The sequence below is a fragment of the Myxine glutinosa genome, chromosome 1 (genome assembly GCF_964187855.1).
Source record: "Myxine glutinosa chromosome 1, kmMyxGlut1.1, whole genome shotgun sequence".
Taxonomy (NCBI): Eukaryota; Metazoa; Chordata; class Myxini; order Myxiniformes; family Myxinidae; genus Myxine; species Myxine glutinosa.
This window is the reverse complement of record NC_136261.1, coordinates 445,062,299-445,083,614: the sequence shown is the minus strand read 5'-3', so window position 1 is coordinate 445,083,614 and position 21,316 is coordinate 445,062,299. Positions and strand designations below refer to the sequence as shown.

The 21,316-nt window shown below is 44.9% G+C and overlaps 1 protein-coding gene across 4 annotated transcripts in view; it reads left to right on the top strand.

Annotated features, from left to right (window-relative positions):
- Positions 1–15,244: 15,244 nt before the first annotated feature.
- LOC144889666 (uncharacterized) overlaps positions 15,245–21,316 on the top strand; it is a 59,110-nt gene continuing 53,038 nt past the window's right edge. For 2 of the 4 annotated variants that reach the window (XM_078770775.1, XM_078770777.1), the window contains exon 1: positions 15,350–15,888. Coding sequence is in view for 1 of the 4 variants with exons in the window: in XM_078770776.1 (XP_078626902.1) it covers positions 15,312–15,407 (96 nt within the window). In the remaining 3 variants the exon portion in view is untranslated. Of the gene's footprint in view, positions 15,889–21,316 lie in introns of all 4 variants that reach the window. The other 2 variants (XM_078770776.1, XM_078770774.1) reach the window with 2 other exon arrangements.

Here is a 21,316-nt window from a genome sequence, read left to right as displayed (position 1 = left end):
GTCGCCCGCGACCTCTCTAGCGCGGGCGTTGAACCAGTTCATTTCCGGGCGACCGGGACGAGTATCGGCCCGGCCGTGGCCGAAGCCGTTGATTCCGCCGTAGCACGCTAACGCGTAGGCTTGCGCGTCCCCGGTCCGCCGGGGCTCCGCGGGTGTCCTACCGTGCCCACGTCGCCATGCTCCCTGAATAAGAGAGTCAGACGTGGTGCCCGGGGACGGCGTTCGCTGTCTAAACATGGTAGCGCTAGGCCAGTGGGACCGCCGGGACCCACGTGCACTCACAAGTTGTTATGCGCGTGGGCGGCAGTATCACACCGGGGCGCCCAAATGCTCCCCGGCTAAAGTTCATCCTGGAAGCACCCGCATTGTGCGGACAAACCAAGTCAAGTGCCACGTGGTCAGGAGCACCTCGTCCCTTCCGGTCACACTGTGCCTATCGGCCGGCCTCGAAGACCGCAATTGTGACGGTGTCACCCGAAAAATGTCGTTGGAGGTATTGATTTCTATAGGGTTGGTTTTCTAAGGCTTATATCAAAATATTAACTTATATCAAATAAGTCTTTTAAGGTGAAAGCGCGATGACGTCACCACGTCACGCGGCACGAATGCGCGTCTGTGTCGTCGGAGGTATTGACTTCTATAGGGTTGGTTTTCTAAGGCTTATATCAAAATATTAACTTACATCAAATGTCTTTTAAGGTGGAAACGCGGTGACATCACCGCGTTACGTGGCACGAATGATTCCATTGTGCACGCTTTCGTTTTATTTCCAAATTAAAATCTGTTTTCACTTTTGCCGTAACAATGACATCAGTGCAGCGAGTGTGGTATCTTATTTGGTGAAATTCGGTCGATTTGAAGTGGTGAAAATAAAATGTGATCGTGGAAAATCATAGCGAGGGGCCATTTTGAATCGGTTTTCGATTATTGAACCGGATTATTGCACCCTCCCATCACCCTCCCATCACCCTCCCCCATCACCCTCCCTTCACCCTCCCATCACCCTGCCCCATCACCCTGCCCCATCACCCTCCCCCATCACCCTCCCCCATCACCCTGCCATCACCCTCCCATCACCCTGCCATCACCCTCCCATCACCCTGCCATCACCCGCCCATCACCCTCCCATCACCCTCCCATCACCCTCCCATCACCCTTTATTGGACCATTTGACTTCTATAGGGTTGGTTTTCTAAGGCTTATATCAAGATATTAACTTATATCAAATAAGTCTTTTAAGGTGAAAGTGCGATGACGTCACCACGTCACGCGGCACGAATGCGTGCCTGTGTCGTTGGAGGTATTGACTTATATAGGGTTGGTTTTCTAAGGCTGTAGGCCGCACCTCATTTTGTCGAATAAAGTGGTATTCGGGTGGTTCCGGTATTTGGGACCGCAGGGACGGAAAGTGCAGGTACGGGGTGCTTGGCACTCCCCAGCCGGCCCGCTCTGAAGGTTCGGATCGGGACACCGGGATTCATTCCGGTCGCCCTGTCGGCCCGGAGGTGGGGGTGCGGGGCCTGTCACGGAACGTCAAAACAAACGGCCTGCCGGGGCCGCCCAAAAGTCGGGCGTGAGGGCCGCATCCACTAATGGAACGCCTCTCGCTTCCCAGATCGAGGGCCACGTGGTCAGGAGAACTTCATCCCTTCTGGTTGCCTTGCCGTCCCGCCGTGGGCGCTGGCAGGGTGTATGTCAAACTAGGCTTAAGTGTTCTTACATTCTTGTTTTTGTTTTCCAGGTGAGACAGGGCCAGATGAAAGACCGAGGATATGGCATCCTTAGTATACCCGTTGGGACGATATGCAAACTGGAGGGGGTCTTGTGAGTTGGGGAGTCTGGTTTTCATATGGCCCATGACTAGCCTCTCAAGGCACTTTATAATAATTGATGTGAGTGCCACAGGGTGATAGCCATTAAGGCAGGACACTGTTGACTTCTTTGCCACTGGTATGATAGTGGTGGCCTTAAAGCATGCTGGGGCAACCGCCTGGCTCAGCTAAATGTTGAAGATGTCTGTGATGACGTCTGCTAGCTGGTCTGCACATTCCCTGAGCACACGACCAGGTATAATGTCAGGTCCAGCAGCCTTGCGTGGGTTGACTCTAGATAGGGTTCGACTAACGTCAGCTGTGGGCAGACAGAGTACCTGATCATCAGGAGGAGGGGTGGTCTTCCTCGCGGGCATGTTGTTCAATGCATCAAACCGTGCATAGAAGTCATTCACCACATCTGGGAGGAAGGCATCACTATCACAGACATGTGGTGTGGTCTTGTAATCGGTAATGGCCTGAATGACCAACCACTTGCGCCGGGTGCCTCTGATGTCTCGGGATATAGCCATGGATTTTCCGTGCATATGTGCACTTTGCCTCCCTAATGGTGCGGGACAGGTTGGCCCAGGGCTGCCTTGTCACCTGATTTGAAGGCAGCATCACGGGTTTTCAGCAGCGCATGGACCTCTGTAATCATCCATGGCTTCTGGTTGGCTTGTGTAATGATGGACTTGGAGACAGTGACGTCATCAATGTACTTACTGATGTAACCATTCACAGATGCTGCACACTCCTCCAAATTAGTAAGATGACCATAGGTAGCAGCCTCCTTGAACAAACTCCAATCTGTGTGGTCGAAACAGTCCTGTACGCTGAGGTAGCTCCTACTGGCCACACCCTGATCTGTTTCAGAACCGGCTTGGAATGTTTAAGCAACGGTCTTTACGCTGGGATTAGCATAACAGAGATGTGGTCTGAGTAGCCAAGGTGCGGACAGGGTTCAGCCTTGTGTGCATCGTGAATGTTCGTGTAAACTAGGTCCAATGTATTCACCCCTCAAGTTGCAAAGTTAACATATTGATAGAATTTAGGGAGAACCGACTTGAGATTTGTGTGGTTAAAATCCCCAGCGGCAATTTAAAAAAAGCTGCCGGGGTGTGCAGTCTGCAGTTCGCTGATGGCTCCATGGAGTACACACAGTGCCTCCTTAGCATTGGTGCTGGGAGGGATGTACACAGCCATGGTATCAATGGTGGTAAATTCCCTTGGCAGATAGTCGGGCCGAAAATTAACCGTCAGGAATTCCACCAGCGATGAGCAGTAGCTCGAGACTACCACAGCGTTTTCACACTAATCTTTCTTAATATAAACACACAAACCACCTCCATGGGTCTTACCGGACATTGAAACTTTCCTGCCTGCACGGAAGGAGGTTTAGACCATTCAATTAATGCCCACATCAGGAATGTTGTCATGGAGCCAAGTTTCTGTAAAAATAGAAACACATCAGTCCTTCATCTCACCCTGGGTAGTTCGTTGTAATCTGAGGTAGTCCAGTTTGTTATCCAAGGAACGAACATTGGAGAGTAGAATGGACGGGAGAACCGGTCTGTTGGAGTTAGCCTTTAGCCAAGCATGGATTCCAGCTCGCTTGCCGCGCTGCCGTTTTCTCTCGCACCGCTTGCGGCGCCTTCTCATTCAGGCCGCTGCGACAGGCGGCGCCGCGGTCTGGGGGCCTGGTTCACGTAGCAAGCCAAGGCGACACAGCTTCTCCGTCAGAATAGTTAGCTGGTAAGACGAGCATTGTTTTCTGATTTCCAACAAGATCTGGCGGTCGTAGACACGTGCACGGGTGTTCCTGATGCACTTATATCTCGAAAAAACATTTGACCGAGAGACAACATTTAGCACCGTTTCTTCCGGACCCAGAGAGGTCGATGCGTCGATGCGCGCCGCCATTTCTCCGCCAATGATTACTTCATTGGCTTCAGTTGTTGCTTTTGGATCATGTTTCCAGGGGTGCCGCCGGGGATTTTGGGCCCCATGAAAAGATATCACAATGGGCCCCTATGAAGCACGCGCGCACATTTCCCCCCCGACATTTTTGTAGAGATGGGAGACCAGTCCAGATGATTGATGGCTGCTTGAAGACCGTGCCAGTTGGCCTGAGTGAAATGCCAGACTCGTCGACGCTGAGGAGGCTCTCTGAGAATGGTCAGAGAGATGTCCACTTTGACAAGCACATGATCAGATGAGCCGATTGGAGCAGAAGAAGAGCAGCAGACATTTTCAGGGAAGTTTGTCATAACCAAATCCAGAAGAGAAGATGCTCCGTTGACTGAGATCCGGGTCGGGAAATTGACAGATTGTGTCAGTCCCAGTGAGTCGCAGAAGTCCTTTGCTGAAGAGCCATGGCTGGTGAGAGAGGTACCCACACCCAGCCAACTGGCATGGTGACAATAGAAATCACCACATATGAGGAAGAGAGAGTTGGGATGGGTAGATAGAAGTTGGTCCATATTATCAGACAGTGAGATGTAGATGGAGTCATCGCTGTTTGGTGGACGGTACAACACACATATGAACAAAAGGTGGAAGCGAAGGGGAAGCCGTAGCCAAAGGTATTCCTGGAGGTGAGGTGGAGAGAGGGCAGTGGAGGGCGAGTGAGGAAGAGAGTTTTTTATAAAGATAGCAACCCCACCTCCAGGACGAGGCTCAGGTCTATCATACCGGAGGAGGGAGTAACCTGGGAGAGATACCACGGCATCAGAGACGTCATGACGGAGGAAAGTTTCTGTTAAGCAGATCACATCTGGTTTGTCAGAAGCAACCTGTATGGAGAGGTCAGTCAAGTTTGAGCGAAGGCCCCGGATGTTTGAGGTCCATACCGTTAATGAAGAGGAAGGGGGAGCATCGGGTCCAGAACAGGGGGGGGGAGGGGTAGGGTAAGATGTGGAAGAGGAGGAAGAGGTAGGGAGAGCTGTTGAAGGTGTGTCAGAGATTTCAGAGATTTCAGAATAGCTTGGAGAAAGGGAAGAATGGGGCGGACAAAAGGTTTGATGGAGATTGGGTGAGGCACAGTGAGGTGTTATTTGAGGAGGGGGAAGAGCGAGGCAGAAGGTTGGGGGAGATGAAGGTGAAAGTTGGAAGGGGGAAGAAGCAGGTAGGATGCTTTGAGGAGGAGGGGTGAGAAGGGAGTCTAGGAGGGGAGGAGCGAGGGAGAGTCTCGGAGGGGAGGGGTGTGGGGGGAGTTTAGGAGGGAGGGGAGGGAAGGGGCAAGGGGAGAGATTTGAAAGGGATGGGTGATGGGGAGGATTTGGCGGGGAGGGGAGGGGTGAGATTGGATTTTGAAAAGTGTACGATTCATGGGAAACGAACATTTTTTGCAAAATGAGTTTGAGACCTTCGAGTCAAAAATACGTTTGAAGACACTGGAGGAGGGGTGGAGTTCTGGATAGTTTAGGGAATGTAGAAAGGAGGAACTGTAAGAGATGGTATTATATATATTTTTTGGAATGAATAGATTTGGTGAGCAAGACGAAAGCATCCTTTTGTAGGAAAAGAAGAAAAGGGTGTTATAATATATGAGAGAAAATAGTTGTTCAGGGGAGAGATTATACATTTCTAACCACATGATCGCGTGATCGCAAACAAAGAATGAACGAACAAAAAGAACAACAAATAAACGAATAAGACCTAGGAAGGAATTTTTTTGTTTTTGTTTTTGTTTTTGTGAGTAGAGATTTTTTTATTATTATTATTTTTTTATTATTATTATTATTATTATTATTATTATTTTTTGTATACAAGATCGAGGCTCGTGAAAGAGCGAACATTAATCACACAGAAAGACAAACAGACACACAAAACAAATAACATCGGGAGCGGTAGACAAGATGGGGAGAGAGGGGGAAGGACACAAACACAACATTTGAGAGCAGGGACCGAGAGACATGGAGACATCGAGAGAACTGTGGGAGGGAGAGTGCTTTGGGGGTGGAGGCATGGGAAGGGGGGGGGGGGTGGGAGAGGTATAAAACATATGGACACTGCCAAGACTTCCAGATAATTAAATTAGATATTAAACAAGGAGGTATGGGGTGAACGACTGGGACGAAACGGAGAACGAAAATAATTTCAGCGCATTCGACGAATCGCTGAGAGAAAAACAAAACCACAAGGTCGGAGACGGTGCGGTAGCCGAAGCCTACGAGTACTAGGCCGCAGAATACTCGATACGCATTAACCGACGATTTTGTATACATGTACGAAAAATTAGCACCGAAAATTTTCCAAAAAGATACGCTATAGGTACAGACACCGAAAGATAGATACAGTCTCGACAAAAACACAATTGAGAAATATCACTTAGCTTCGAAAGCGTGAGCGCATGGAACAGCTTCGAAAAGACGTGACCTCGCCGTGATCTGGTTGGGCTCGGTTGGGCTCTCCTTTCCTCTCTGGTTTGGGGAGCCCGAGGCAGCGTCTTATAGCCCCTCCCAGAGTCCCATTAGAATGTTCCAAGCCCCTCTCCTGGGTGCCGTTGTTAGTCACTCCCCTTGAGCGTTCATTGGTTGCCTGCCACTGACTGGCCACTCCCCTGCAGCTCCTCCCAGACTTGTTCTGGGCGTAGCACATGGCATTCTAGCCCAAATGAGGCCTTCACTTACTGGCCTGCTCAACGCCTATTAACACAGGAAAGGAGACTATGTTACATTTAATAAGAAATACCTGAACTAAGCGAGGCTAAGCGAGGCTTGTGGTGCAAATAACTATGAGGGGGGTTATCCTTTATTCTCAAAACTGCAACAGTACATTTGATGATCCATATGGGAGAGCGACCTTACACATGTTCTTAATGTGATAAAGGTTCCTCTCACAACAGCAGTTTGAAATCACACATGAAGATCCATACAGGAGACCTGAAATCTGAAATACCAGGAAATAAAAAATGAGGTTAAGATTATTTCAAAATAGAAGAAACCTCAAATTGTACCAGTGATAGTTGGAGCAACAGAGAAGCCGGATGATCAAGAAAACCCGAACTGAATACTTAAGAAGCATTCTGGGGAATATCACCACAAACAATTGTTACGTGGTCCCCTCGGTGACTACCTGGTCTCGGTGACCCCCAGACCGTGAGAGGAACTTCGCCAGAAAGTGGTATTATATATGCGCTTTCGCAAAGCAATCCCTATGAATTCCACCCAAGAGAAAACTGATTTTCAATGATATATTTCAATGGTAATAATACCATACAATTTCAATGATACAATCAAGGATATATTCCCCGAGCAATCCACCATCCACAATTCACACTCAACAATCAATCCCCTAGATGATTAAGATGGCCATCTTACATACGTGTGTCCCCTTTTGTACTCACGACCCCCTTTGGTCTCTGTCCCTCACAATGTCTCTGGGCCCCTCCTGACCAAGATGATGGTCGGCTTCGCCGCACTCGGGCGGTTGAACGAACCCCGGGTGGACGTTGTTCCACCGGGCATGTATCGTACCGGGAACCAAGGTTGCAGCCCCCTCTTGGCCACGCGAAGCGGGTACTGTACAGCAGGCAAAAGCCACACGCCGCTTGCATCGCGTGTTAGGCCCCAACGTGCGACCCGTACGCGTCTTTGTAGATGGTGCCGCGAACGGTGCCAGACGCTGGGTCGGTGCACGGCCCCACGGCAGCTTGACGTGTCCACCGGGCAGGTATCCGTCCCGGGAACTCCTCTCGCCAGACGGGCTCGGGAACGCCGCTTTTCCACACGGCTCAATATCGATCCCACCTCTCGTCGGAGCGGGGCGAGGAAGAAGAATCCTCGTCGCTTCTCTCGACCTCGTGTCTTTTTCCTTCCGTTTCCGGTCTCTTTTTCCAGAAGGGCTCCTGACCCTCCAACCACAACAACCCTTAATCGACTACACATTGATAAGCAAAGACCTGAATAGTAATTCACATACATTCCCATAAATATGTAACACAATATACAGGTAGAGGCTGTCAGAGTTTCAGTGAGGATTCTAAAACGAGCCCTCAGGAGAAAGCTATGAGAATGAAGTTTCACAAACTGGTTCATAAATAATAATCTTTGGAGGTGGAAATTTTGAGTTCTGGGAGAACTTCCTACCACCCCCCAAAACCCGCCAATGGAGATAACAACCAAAGATAGCATCCTTACAAATGTTGTATTTGTTTCAATGATTTCATTTCGAAATGGAGCTTGAACTTCCTTTGTGTAATCCACGTTGGAGTGCTCGCACAAACGTGCCCTGACTGAAGGAAAAGTTTTGTTGATAAAGGTTTGTTAAATTCACGTAGCATTAGCCATACCGGGTGTACGTGCCCCACTTGTAAGCGATCCTCAGCAATCGGCAAGGTATTCAGTTAACCAGAAGGAGAAAGCTATCGTGAAAGCGTACAGCCCTTTGAGCATATACCTTGTCAGCACAACGTCTCAAGGTACCATCTGTATCCAGTGGCAACCAGCCAGTACCCCGAACCCCGTGATGAAAGCCACACAGCTGGCTGTCACCATAATGTCCACAACAATGACTGCAAACTGGTGTCAGAAGGCAACAATAATCTCAAAATGCTAACCCCTTCTGCGTCCTCAAAATAAGTTTAAAGAAAGTGACATGTTGTAAAAAAAAAATGTAAAATTTATTAATTTGGTTCTCCATATTCTCATAATAGAGGATAGTTTTAAAAATGATTCCAAAATCTCAAATGGTAACAGAACTTCATCTCTCAATCTAATCTTGGATCTCATTGTGCTTCTTTCCTGTCTTCCTTCGGTTGCCAGTTTGTAATTCCTGTCTCTGTCCTTGCCATGTATCCAGCCAAGTTCCATTTGAGTTTTTTGATTGTGACCAGTGTTTAGGAATTTTGTTTTCCATCTGATTTAGTTGTTTTTCTTGTCCCTTTTTGTTTTTGCTCAGATGGTATCTTTCCATGGCAGTTTGAACATCAATTTTTACTCGTTCTTTGCTGTCGTCCTTGTTTTATTGCCATGTGTGACATGGGGAGAACACCCTTGTTGTAAAATTGTTTAACACAAGAAGACTTCTGCTTATGTTTTTCATGATACTTGAATTTGTGAAGGGTTTCTCAATAAAGAGAGGTCCTCGAAGTACAAATGCACTGTCTGTGGATCAAATTCAAATTTGATCAAATAAAAAAATGTTCAAAAACAGAAGAGTTGGCTTGCAACATGTTGACTGTGCAGGGTAGGTATTCTATGAATACCATCTAGTTGTGAATATGTAATGGCACATTATGATCAATTATATCAGTGAGTGGCGAGTTTGTAGTTGTCCATATCCCTGTAAGTAATCCTGATCAAACCGAGTGATGACATCCCCACACCTCCTCCCCCCCTCCCTCCCCTCACCCATCTCCTCAAAATTCCCCTTCAACCGTCACCCTAGCTAACAATACCCTCGACAACCCCACACCACTCTCTTTCCTCCTCTCTACCATCCTCTCCTAATCCCCTATCAACCATCACCCGAACTAACAATACCCACACCCATCTCTCTGTTCAACTTTGGTGGCCTTGGTTTTTGAGTCATCCCAATTTTCCAAAAACAAACAAACAAACAAACCATCAACCATCACCCTAGCTAACAGGACCCACAACCAACCTCCACCCTCCTCTTCCCCCCCTACTCCTCCTTTTCCTCCCCCTTCCCCTCCACCATGCCCTCGCAATCCCTCTACAACCATCACCCTAGCCAACAATATGCATGCACACCCCACACCATCCCCCAGCAAACATCACCCTAGCTAACAATACCAACGCCGAACCCACACACCCCTCCCCTCCAACATCCCCAATCATTATTGGAATCCGAGCAGCTCGGAATGCACTGTCTCCATGTACTTTCGCCAGCAGGATCACAGTGAGTTCACAATGTGATGTCACTGGCAAATTCGAAAATCGACACTCTATGGCTTTTTTCAGCACTTTATGATTCACAAATAAAATAAAATAAAACCCCCTTCAAATTAGACTGATTAATGATTGTAAATGGTTTTCAGAAGAAAAAAAAATTGCATTTCGGTTTCCCTGCAAGGGTATTTTGGGTCTTTGGTGTCTTTTCAGTCTTTTTGGTCTTTTTTATATGTTGAGTGTTTTTGGCTTCGGGGTCCTTAAGGATATTTGTGAACTTTGGGGTCCATTGGGTCTCTGGGGTCTTTTTGGTGTTCGGGTTATTTTGGGTATTCAGGGTCTTTTGGGTATTCGGGGTATTTTTGGTGTTTGGGGTTTTTTGGGGTTTTCGGGGTCTTTTCAATATTTGAGGTCTTAGGGATCTTCAGGGTCGTCAGGGTCTTTTCGGTGTTCGGGGTCTTTTCGGTGTCCAGGGTCTTTTCGGTGTCCATGGTCTTTTCGGTGTTCGGAGTCTTTTTGGTGTCTGGGGTCTTTTCGGTGTTCGGGATCTTTGGGGTCTTTTGGGTCTTCGGGATCTTTTTTGTGTTCAGGGTATTTTTGGTGTTCAGGGTCTTCAGGGTCTTTTCAGTCTTTTGGGTCTTTGGGGTATTTTGGGTCTTCAGAGTCCTTGGGGTCTTCTGGGTCCTTCTGGGACCTCTTTGTCATTTGGGTTCTTAGGGTTGTTTGGGTCTTTTGGGTCTTTGGGGTCCATTGTGTCCGCAGGGTCTTTTCAGTCTTTTGGATGTTTAAAAGTCCACAGGGTATTTTGGGTCTTCAGGTATTTGGGTGTTTGGGTCTTTTGGGTCTTTGGGGTCCTTTGGGGTATTTTGGATCTTCAGAGTCCTTGGGGGTCTTCTGAGTCCTTGGGGTATTTTGGGTCCTCTTTGTCATTTGGGTATTTGGGGTCCATTGGGTCTTTGGGGTCATTGGGGTCTTCTGGGTCTTTGTGATCCTTTGTGTCTTTAACAGTCTCCAGGGTATTTTGGGTCTTCTGGGTCGTTGGGGTCTTTTGGGTCCTCAGTTTTTTTATTCTTTTAAACAGTTGAAACAGTCGTGTTCAAAGATTGTCAATTTGAACCCGCCCCCCCCCCCCCCCACCCTTCCCCAACTCAAATCCCTCCGAAAGCTCTACTCAAAGCCTTTAAAGCCGACCCTTATGAAGGGACACACACACACACACACACACACACACACACACACACACACACACACACACACACACACACACACACACACACACACACAATGTGTAGATTATCTTATTGAAGAGCAACGAGTTTCCAAAGTTCCAGACAACCACGGGCGGCTGGGTTCGAATCCCGACCCAGGTATAAACTGTCGTCCTGGTGTTTCACAGGCAGGTGATTCATCAATGTGTTCACCTTTGTCCCTCGGATGGACGCAAAGCCGGGCGTCCTATGTGCTAGCATTAGTTAGTGAACGTTAAAGATCCCACGGTGCACTTCACGAAGAGTAGGCAAGCTATCGCCCGCATCCTGAACAAATTACACATTACTGCTGAAACCCACGAGGCACTCCTGTAAATAAGGTAAAGGTACGACGAGTATTTGTTAGATTAACGGGAACACGTGACACCAGAATGGATTCACCGACGTATTACGTCATCATACACGTACCAACGTGATAAAACGTCATCACGACATGGAGTATTAAGGTGTGATTGAAAACCCGATCCCCACCAGGTAATCCGGTTTATATCGCGTGTCCCATCTGAGTCTCGTTCGTGTCCCATCTCCATCTGAGTCTCTCAACATCGTCTGAGTCGATTCCTCGAGCGAAGTAAATCACGTTTAAAGACCATTGTTGGATACCTGTTTTATACGTGTACAGTGTACACTGGACAATGGCTGAAGTGTAACCTGGAGTCCCGATTCCCTGTCCTTGTACAACTCCATTATGTTCAATCGAACGAACTCGATTACAATCGGTAAATGTGATCTTGTCTCCCAGGAGGAAAATCTTGGGGGTTGTTGGTGGATTGTGTCGTCATAATGCGCTGTGACGTCACAGCCGGGTGTTTCAACAGTTCGTTTCACGACTCGATAACAATCAGAAAACGTGATCTCGTCTCCCAGGAGGAATGTCTTGGGGGTTGTCTGTGGAATCTTTACCTTATTACAATTTACCTGGACCTTGATACAGTATTCGCTCGTTTATAAAGAACAACCGTTCGATTTGAACACCTGGAAGTACCTGCACAGGTAAGAAAAGGGGATTGGTGTGAGGGACAGCAATAGAAATATCATGTACTTCACCTGGACATTTACCCTCATGGCTAAAATGATCCTTCTTTGCCGACGATCTTGAACATGTCCGGGTTCGAATCCAGACCCAGGTATAAACTGCCGTCCAGGTGTTTCACGGTGTGGGAATAATTTGTGTTCTCCTAAAATAAATTGTGAGTAATTGCGAAACAGGTAAACAAAACCGAATACCTGTATCGATTATTATGAATGTTTAATTGTCCTGGAGAGATGATTTTACCTTCAAGTGAAATTACCTTCAGCACAAGAACTCCATGTTTTTAATAACCAACAAGTACAAAAAGTTTTAATTAAAACAAAAGCCACGTCGATGTTACACAATGCCTAGATGCAGCTGTGCCTATAACGTCGATGTTATAGGCACAGGACATTCCTATTGATTCGATTACCTGATGTTATTTTTGTGCAAAGTGAAAATGTATCTCGGCAATTTCCCGTGTGTGGCGACGAATTTTTAATATATCTCGGCATTTTCCCGTCTGTTATTTCAGGCGGTGTATGACTGACCATGCCGCGATTTAACAAATATATATCTCGGCAATTTCCCGTGTGTGGCAACACGTGAACGAAGCTATGCTCCTCTCTCCACATTATTGTGATGACGTATAAATTAAATATTTCATCGTGACGATTGTCATCAAATGGACGAATTTTTAATATATCTCGGCATTTTCCCGTCTGTTATTTCGGGCGGTGTATGACTGACCATGCCGCGATTTAAAAAAAAAAATCTCAATGGACTTGAAGTTACAGGCCTTTGAGAATTCATTTCGTTCTATAAAGGGCAACTTTCATCGGATTTTCTTCCCGTTTTTTTTCAACCGAGTCTAAAACTATGTTAGCGACTGTGAAAAATGGAATGATATATCGAATTTGATTTGAAATAAAACTGTGTGAGAGAGGAAGACACCAACGGCCTACAAAACAGGCCTCAAAGCTATGCGAGTTAATAAAATGGTGGATATTTGTTTATATGAAGCCTCTCCCAAAATGGGTGGAGCTATCGTTCCCAGAATGGGTGGAGCTTTGAGGTTTTGTCTTCTCTGCAAGAACAAGAACAAGAAGAAGAACAACAACAACAACAACAACAGCAGAGGGCACTCTATGAGCAGCGTCTGCGACGCGGCTAAAAATACCTGTTCAGAGATTGTACCAAATAAGGTATTTTATCTCTCCTCGGGGAATGTGCTCATTCTGGGTTGTGATTACCTGGACTCGGCTAAGACCATTAATCGAATTCCTTATCCTAAAAATCTGAAATTGCATGCACATGATCTATGACCCATTTCAATTGAAATATGACATTTACGACATCATAGGTCACATGGTTTGGCAGCCATATTGGATTGAAGGAAAATATTAAATAATTATATCGCTGAAACTACTTACCCTATCAATGCGAAATTTTATAAACATCATCTAACACCACTGTTGCATACAGTTTGAAAATGATAACATTGTCGGTCATGTGGTTTGGCAGCCATCTTGTATAGAAAAACGTACCTTATCTGATCAACACAAAACTTCACAAACGTGATCCCCAACCCATACATATACAGATTGTGCATTTTTCAGGTCATATGTCATGTGGTGCAGCAGCCATATTGGCTTGAAAGCCGATATTAAAAATAGAAAAAATTTATGATTTTCATTAAAATTAAATTTATTTAAAAATTAAATTATAAATTTAATCATAAATAAAACTTAGGGTGGGGGGGATGCTAGACATCGCCTTAACCTTCTCGTGGGGTGGGAGGGTGGGGGAGATGCTAGAGATCGCCTTACCCTCCTAGTGGTGTGGGGGGGAGGGTGGGGGAGATTCTAGAGATTGCCTTACACTCCTCTTAGGGTGGTGGGTGGGGGGGGGGGGGTGGCAGAGATTGCTTGCCCTTCTCTTGGGGTGGGGGAGGGGGAGATGCTAGAGATTGCCTTACATTCCTTTTAGGGAGGGGGGAGGCTTGAGATTGCCTCACACTCCTCTTCAGGTGGGGGTGGGGGGGGATGCTATAGATTGCCTTACACTCCTCTTAGGGCATCGGGGGGGGGGGAGGGGCGGATGCTAGAGCTTGCCTTACCCTCCTCTTGGGGTGGGGGCGGGGGGATGCTAGAGATCGCCTTACCCTCCTTGGGGTGGGGGTGGAGGGGATGCTGGAGATCACCTTCCCCTACTCTTGGGGTGGGGGGAGGGGTGGGGTGGGGCGGGGGATGCTAGAGATTGCCTTTCCATACTTTAGGGGTGGGGGGGGGCGGAGATGCTGGAGACCACCTTGCGCTCCTGTTAGTGGAGTGGGGGTTTGGGGTAATTCTAAAGACGTCTTTGTCCTGTTGGGGAGAGGGGGGGGACATGCTAGAGATCATCTTACCCTCCCCTTGGGGTGGGGGGGGGGGGTGGTTGCTAGAGATCGCCTTACCCTCGTCTTGGGGTGGGGGTGGAGGGGATGCTAGAGATCGCCTTCCCCTACTCTTGGGGTTGGGGGGAGGAGGGGGTGGAGGTGGGGGGGGGGGGGGGAGGGGATGCTTGGGATCGAATTTCCCTACTCTTGGGGGGGGGGGTGGAGACCACCTTTCGCTCCTGTTAGTGGAGTGGGGGTTAGGGGTAATTCTAAAGATGTCTGTCCTGTTGGGCAGAGGAGGAGGAGGAGGAGGAGGAGGGACATGCTGATGTTGCAATGGTCTCTATTCAACATGCGATGTTTAAACAAATTGCTGTCCTCACCTCCAATCCTTCCCAGGGAAACTCTCATTTCTTGCACTGCATTAATGTATTATTTATTGCAAATAATCCATCGGACATAATCCATAACTGTGTTTATTGTAATCCTTTGTGTCGTTTATTTTTGTGCACCCGTCATTTTGACAGACTTTCCCCCGAGGTGGTGTCGTAAAGGAGAAAACAAAAATAAAAATGTGCTGTTAGTATCGCCTCGTATATCTACCAGGATTTCGGTTTCGGTGCTTCCAAGAACAGTCGGATCGAGGATTACAATCCAGGAGGAGAGGGACGGGACGGGGTGGGACGGGGCGGGACATGGCGGGGCGGGATGGGGCGTGGCAGGACTGGATGGGGCGCGGCGGCGCGGCGTGAGAGGCGAGTGGCACTCCAAAGGGCGCGGCATGCTGGAATGGGTTCTGATGTTCTCTCGTTCACTACTAGGTCAATATAAGGGGTTGAGTGTAACTCCAAACTTCGTGCCAAGTCGACGATTGAAAAACAACTGAACTAAAAGTAATTATTCTCATGCGCCATGAATGGGAGTGGTAAAATGGCCGATCTGTGGCTTCAGTTCTTTATCTGACGCCAATTGGCTAATGAGCCATCAATGACCACATGGTGGAGATCGGTGAGTCTGAGGAGGAAGAAGAAGAAGAATGAATTGCGTTCACAGGAAGGATTCAATAACGACGAAAACCTCCGGGTGATCTTGTAAACCTTGAACTGTAGGCTAACTGTGACGAAGATCCCCGTGATCGGATCGTATCGATCCGTGTCCTTTTTGGTTTCGTGTTCGTGTCCGTCATCCGTGTCCTTTTGTCCTCCGTGCTCCGCTCCGTGCGCTTTTGTCCTCAGTGCTCGGCTCCGTGTCCTTTTGTCCTCCATGCTCGGCTCCGTGTCCTTTTGTCCTCCGTGCTCGGGTCTGTGTCCTTTTGTCCTCCGTGCTCGGCTCCGTGTCCTTTTGTCCTCCGTGCTCCGCTCCGTGTCCTTTTGTCCTCCGTGCTCCGCTCCGTGTCCTTTTGTCCTCCGTGCTCCGCTCCGTGTCCTTTTGTCCTCCGTGCTCCGCTCCGTGTCCTTTTGTCCTCCGTGCTCGGCTCCGTGTCCTTTTGTCCTCCGTGCTCGGCTCCGTGTCCTTTTCCACAAGCGGCTGAAACGGTGATCGGGTCGGATCTTCTGAGGAAAAGGTTTGTTCGGAGTTTCTCATTTTATTTATTTTTCAGATTTCACGATTTTCTTGAATTTCCCAAAATTTTCAAAACTTCAGATTTTCACTAAAATAAATATTTAAAAAAAAAAAAAAGATTTTTTTATTTAACATGATGACAATTATAATACAAATGAATAACTTAAATGAAAAAATAGATATTATTAACATTGATAATAAAATAATTAATAAATTTAACATGGATTTTGATGTACTTCATGGAAAATTAAATAGGATAAAAGATTTAATTGTAACTTATAATGAAACAGGTGATATTAAAACAAATATTGCAAATATTGAACAAACATTACAGAATATTAATCAGGATAAAATGTTCTACATTGTAAGGACAGGATTATTGATACATGAATGAATGAATGATCGTTTTAAGGCCATTTTTCACCACAAGAGTGGGGGTTAGCCTTGCGGGCCCCATGACAAACATGGTTCCCTGTTTGAGGCAATGTTTTTATAGCCGGATGCCCTTCCTGACGCCAATCCTTCGTCGCCTCTTACGATGCACAGGGATACGGTGTACCTATTCTAAATCGGGGTACACACCGGGATCATTCATCCCAGCAAGCTGTTACTCAATTTGCCGACCTCGGAAGGATGACAGGCTGAGTCAACCCCTCTGGTGTTAATTCAGCGATCGACCGGGATTCCAACTCAGGATCCTCAGATCACAAGCCAGCACCCTAACCACGAAGCCAACACCAGGCTTGATACATGAATATAAATCAATTTTATCTAAACCATTATCACCGATGAATACACATAATCCAATCTTTAAAAATAATGTATCTATTATAAATGAGTTTTTAGATATTGTTGAACAAATAATAAGGTCAAAATTATGGAATATATCCATTTTATATGAAATTAAACCTATCGCCAATATTACTTGCACATTTTGTAAAAATCAAAACTTATCTGATTTTGAAATAACTTACATAAATATTAAAACATGTTTGTGGTATAATAACCAACAATTAAGTTTTAACACTAATATGACTTATAATGATTATAAGAGAGTAAATATAATAGGAAAAAATATTTACAATAGAGTTTCTCATTTTCAAAAATGCATTACTCAATATCAAGGTAAACAATATTGTAAAATACCAGAAAAGGTTTATAACAATTTGAATGAAAAGTTTAAAGCATATAGACTTTTGATGGACCACGAAGACGAGGTTATAAAATATTCCAATATCTAGAAAACTCATGTCACCATGTTTCTAAAAGAATTGAAATATACGAAACATTATGGAAATATTAATCTAATATATGTAACATTAACCAAGAAGAAACTGGATGATATTTCGCATTTAGAACAAGCGTTAATTACCGATTTTAAAATATTATTAAACCGATACTATGAAAAGCATGGTCGAGATAAGGTTGAAGCATTAGATAGAAAAAAAATTCTGAATATACAATAGTTATTATTTCAGTTATTGCATAAACATAATCATAAATGTAATCTTGAAGATTTTACTGGTTGAAAAACAATTGAGCATAAACAATTTCATGATAAGATTTGTCATAACTTATTTAACACATTGAGGTGGACATTTACACCAACATTTTAATTTTATTCATTTTATGTTTTGAAAAAAAATTGATTTTTAGTTGAAAGAGTTTTCTCTTAAATAAAATGAACAATATAAGGACATATAAAAAGCAGGTCACAACATATTGTAATGTTTGTGATCACGATTATAAAAACAACAAGCGTTACGCCTAGGTCTCCCGTCGGTGAAGTGATGCGATTTGACAAAGTGGAAGACGCAAGGCGGCCATCTTGGATTTTGACGTGGTGACCCAATTTTCAATAGGGTTCTTCCTTATGCCAAGATACACCCACACCAGATTATAAGTTGGTACTTCGCTTATTTTTCAAGATATTTCGCTCACAAGGTTCAGACATATATATGGTGGCGGCCATCTTGGATTTTGACGTGGCGACCCAATTTTGAACAGCTTTCTTCCTTATGCCGAGATACACCCACACACCAAATTAGAAGTTGGTACTTCGCTTATTTTTCAAGATATTCATCTCACAAGGTTAAGACATACATGGCGTTGGCCATCTTGGATTTTGACGTGGCGACGCAATTTTCAAGAGCCTTCTTCCTTGTGCATAGGTACACCCACACACCAGATTATAAGTTGGTACTTCGCTTATTTTCCAAGATATTTCGCTCACAACGTTCAGACATATATATGGTGGTGGCCATCTTGGATTTTGACGTGGCGACCCAATTTTCCACATCTTTCTTCCTTATGCCGAGATACACCCACACACCAAATTAGACGTCGGTACTTTGCTTATTTTTCAAGATATTCATCTCATCATGTTCAGACATACATGGCGGCGGCCATCTTGGATTTTGACGTGGCGACCCAATTTTCAATAGCGTTCTTTATTGTGCCTAGATACACCCACACACCAGATTAAAAGTTGGTACTTTGCTTATTTTCCAATATATTCAGCTCACAAGGTTCAGACATACATGGCAACAGACATACATGGCGGCGGCCATTTTGGATTTTGACGTGGGTTGCACCCACACACCAAATTCGAATGCGGTTCTTCGCTTACACATGCATGCACACACGCATGCATGGATGGACGGACGGACGGACACACGGACGGAGGGGAAAGCCATAGTCCCCCTTTCGCTCCACGGTGCGACGGGGGACAATTATAAACAACACCTTCAATCCAACAAACACAAAGCCAAACTTTCACAGATGATGGCTCCACTTGAACAAGAAAAACCAAAAACATTGTATTGTGATGTTTGTAAACTTGATTATAAAAGTTGACGTAAAAGACATCTTAAATCCCAAAAACATACACTCAAACTTTTACATATGATAGCTCCACCCGAACGAAAAACAAAATGTTGCCGCGTTTGTGATAAGTCATTCTTGAAGAGGAGTTTTCCTACTCATCTTAAATCACAAAAACACATAAAGTTGAGGGGATACACTATCAAGGACACTGATGGTGCATTTAGGGGACATATTAAACTAAGGATTTTTAATTTACCACCCCCAGAACCAAAATCAATAGCAGAGGTGATTAAAACAATCAAACCCGCTGTTGAAAGCTATGTAAAGAATGTTTCGGATGAGATTAAACCCCTTAAATTTTATATTGGAGTAAAAATGGAATTGAAAAAACCTAATACTGAAATAGGGGAGCTTATTGTAAAACGTTATATGAGAACAAAACCAAACTTTATCCCATCACTCCAGGGGTTCTTATTAACCGACGTTTATGATAAACTTATAGAACAAGAAGAACAGGCGGATCATTCGCTTGTGGGTAGTGGATTTACTATTACAAGAATACTTTTCATCGATATACATGTTCTAAAATCAAACCCCCCTAAAAGCTTCTTCTTATATTGAATTGCCGAAAAATATAAATCTTAACAAGCGTTTCGCCTAGGTCCCCCGTCGGTGAAGTGATGCGAGTTGACAAAGTGGAAGATGCAAGGCGGCCATCTTGGATTTTAACGTGGTGACCCAATTTTCAATAGCGTTCTCCCTTATGCGTAGATACACCCACACACCAGATTAGAAGTGAGTAGTTCGTTTATTTTTCAAGATATTTCGCTCACAAGGTTCAGACATATATATGGTGGCGGCCATCTTGGATTTTGACGTGGCGACCCAATTTTCAATAGCCTTCTTCCTTATGCCTAGACACACCCACTCACCAGATTAGAAGTTGGTACTTTGCTTATTTTTCAAGATATTCCGCTCACAAGCTCACCGACATACATGGCGGCGGCCATCTTGGATTTTGACGTGGCGACCCAATTTTCAATAGCCTTCTTCCTTATGCGTAGATACACCCACACACCAGATCAGACGTTAGTAGTTCGTTCATTTTTCAAGATATTTTGCTCACAAGGTTCAGAAATATATATGGTGGTGGCCATCTTGGATTTTGACGTGGCGACCCAATTTCCAATAGCTTTCTTCCTTATACCTAGGTACACCCACACACCAGATTAGAAGTTGCTACTCCGCTTATTTTTCAAGATATTCAGCTCACAATGTTCAGACATACATGGCGGTGGCCATCTTGGATTTTGACGTGGCGAGCCAATTTTCAAGAGGGTTCTTCCTTATGCCTAGATACACCCACACACCAGATCAGACGTTAGTAGTTCGTTCATTTTTCAAGATATTTTGCTCACAAGGTTCAGAAATATATATGGTGGTGGCCATCTTGGATTTTGACGTGGCGACCCAATTTCCAATAACTTTCTTCCTTATACCTAGATACACCCACACACCAGATTAGAAGTTGGTACTTCGCTTATTTTTCAAGATATTCCTCTCACAAGGTTCAGACATACATGGCATCAGATATGCATGGCGGCGGCCATCTTGGATTTTGACGTGGGTTGCACCCACACACCAAATTCGAATGCCGTCGCATGGATAGATGGATGGACGGATGGACGGACGGACACCCGGACGGACACACGGTCGGAGGGGAAAACCATAGTCCCCCTTTCGCTCCGCGGTGCGACGGGGGACAAAAAGGTGATTATTAATATTCAAAATAAAGATCATAAATGTTTTCTATGGTCTGTTCTTGCACCCTTACATCCCGCTGAACATCATGTTGAAAGGGTATCACATGATGAGAAATATGAAAATGAGTTAAATGTTACTGGTTTACCATTTCCAATGTCCATGAAAGATATTCCTAAATTTGAGAAAATGAATTAATCTATCTATTAATGTTTATGGTCTTATGGATAAAAACAATGTTCAGAATTTGTACATTTCGGATAACTATGAAAATGATGAAACTCGTATTGACCTATGTTATAATTTGGAAGGAAATTCACATTATGCTTAGATCAAAAATTTATCAAGATTATTTTCTTCACAAATAAACAAACACGAGGCTAAAAAATACATCTGTAAGCGATGTCTCAACTTCTTTAATATTCAAGAAAGATTAGACAAACACTTACAATACTGTGTCATACATAAAGCCACCTTAATTAATATGCCGGCAGAAGGTTCAAACATATCATTCAAAGATTTCGATAAAACTATAAAACACCCATTCGTGATATATGCTGACTTTGATTGTATTCTTGAAAAGATAAACGACACTTCTTCAAAACCAAATGAAACATCCACGAATATATATCAAAAACATACTCCTTGTGGGTTTTGTTATTATATTAAATCATCCATTGGCGAAAAATACAACAAACAATAACTATTTAGGGGAGAAGATGTGGCTTCTGAGTTTATAAAACAATTAGAAGAGGACTGTGTATGCTTAAGAAAGATAATGAGATTAACCAATAAACCGATGAACCCCTAACAAAAGAAGAAGAAACAGAATTTGATCAGCC